This window comes from Ailuropoda melanoleuca, unplaced genomic scaffold (assembly GCF_002007445.2).
Source record: "Ailuropoda melanoleuca isolate Jingjing unplaced genomic scaffold, ASM200744v2 unplaced-scaffold50508, whole genome shotgun sequence".
NCBI classification, from domain to species: domain Eukaryota; kingdom Metazoa; phylum Chordata; class Mammalia; order Carnivora; family Ursidae; genus Ailuropoda; species Ailuropoda melanoleuca.
The window spans coordinates 1-717 of record NW_023223291.1 but is presented as its reverse complement, the minus strand read 5'-3'; the positions used below and the strand labels follow the sequence as shown (position 1 = coordinate 717).

The 717-nt window shown below is 48.3% G+C and overlaps 1 protein-coding gene across 1 annotated transcript; it reads left to right on the top strand.

Annotated features, from left to right (window-relative positions):
* Positions 1-27: 27 nt before the first annotated feature.
* On the top strand, positions 28-681 carry LOC117799484 (60S ribosomal protein L10a-like). The gene has a single exon (XM_034651967.1). It carries the CDS (start codon positions 28-30, stop codon positions 679-681), a length of 654 nt encoding a protein of 217 aa, XP_034507858.1.
* The last annotated feature ends 36 nt before the right edge of the window (positions 682-717 follow it).

Below are 717 nucleotides of genomic sequence, written 5' to 3'. Positions count from 1 at the left end.
CTTCCTTGTGTCTTTGAGACCGCAGAGATGAGTAGCAAAGTCTCCCGCGACACCTTGTACGAAGGGGTGAAGGAGCTCCTTCAGGGGTCCAATCAGAAACCACGCAAGTTCTTGGAAACTGTGGAGCTACAGATCAGCCTGAAGAACTATGACCCCCAGAAGGACAAGCGTTTCTCAGGCACAGTCAGGCTAAAGGCTTGCCCTCGCCCCAAGTTCTCCGTTTGTGTCCTGGGAGACCAGCAGCATTGTGACGAGGCTAAGGCGGTCGACATGCCCCACATGGACATTGAGGCTCTGAAGAAGCTTAACAAGAACAAAAAGATGGTGAAGAAACTAGCAAAGAAATATGATGCCTTCTTGGCCTCAGAGTCCTTGATTAAGCAGATTCCTCGTATCCTTGGACCTGGTCTGAACAAGGCTGGAAAATTCCCTTCGCTCTTGACCCATAATGAAAACATGGTTGCCAAAGTTGATGAAGTGAAGTCCACTATCAAGTTTCAGATGAAAAAGGTCCTCTGTCTTGCTGTTGCGGTTGGCCACGTGAAGATGACGGACGATGAGCTGGTGTACAACATCCACCTTGCCATTAATTTCCTGGTGTCACTGCTGAAAAAGAACTGGCAGAACGTGCGTGCTCTTTACATCAAGAGCACCATGGGGAAACCCCAGCGCCTGTACTAAATCCTGCAGTGATGAAAATAAAATTTTATAAAGCCT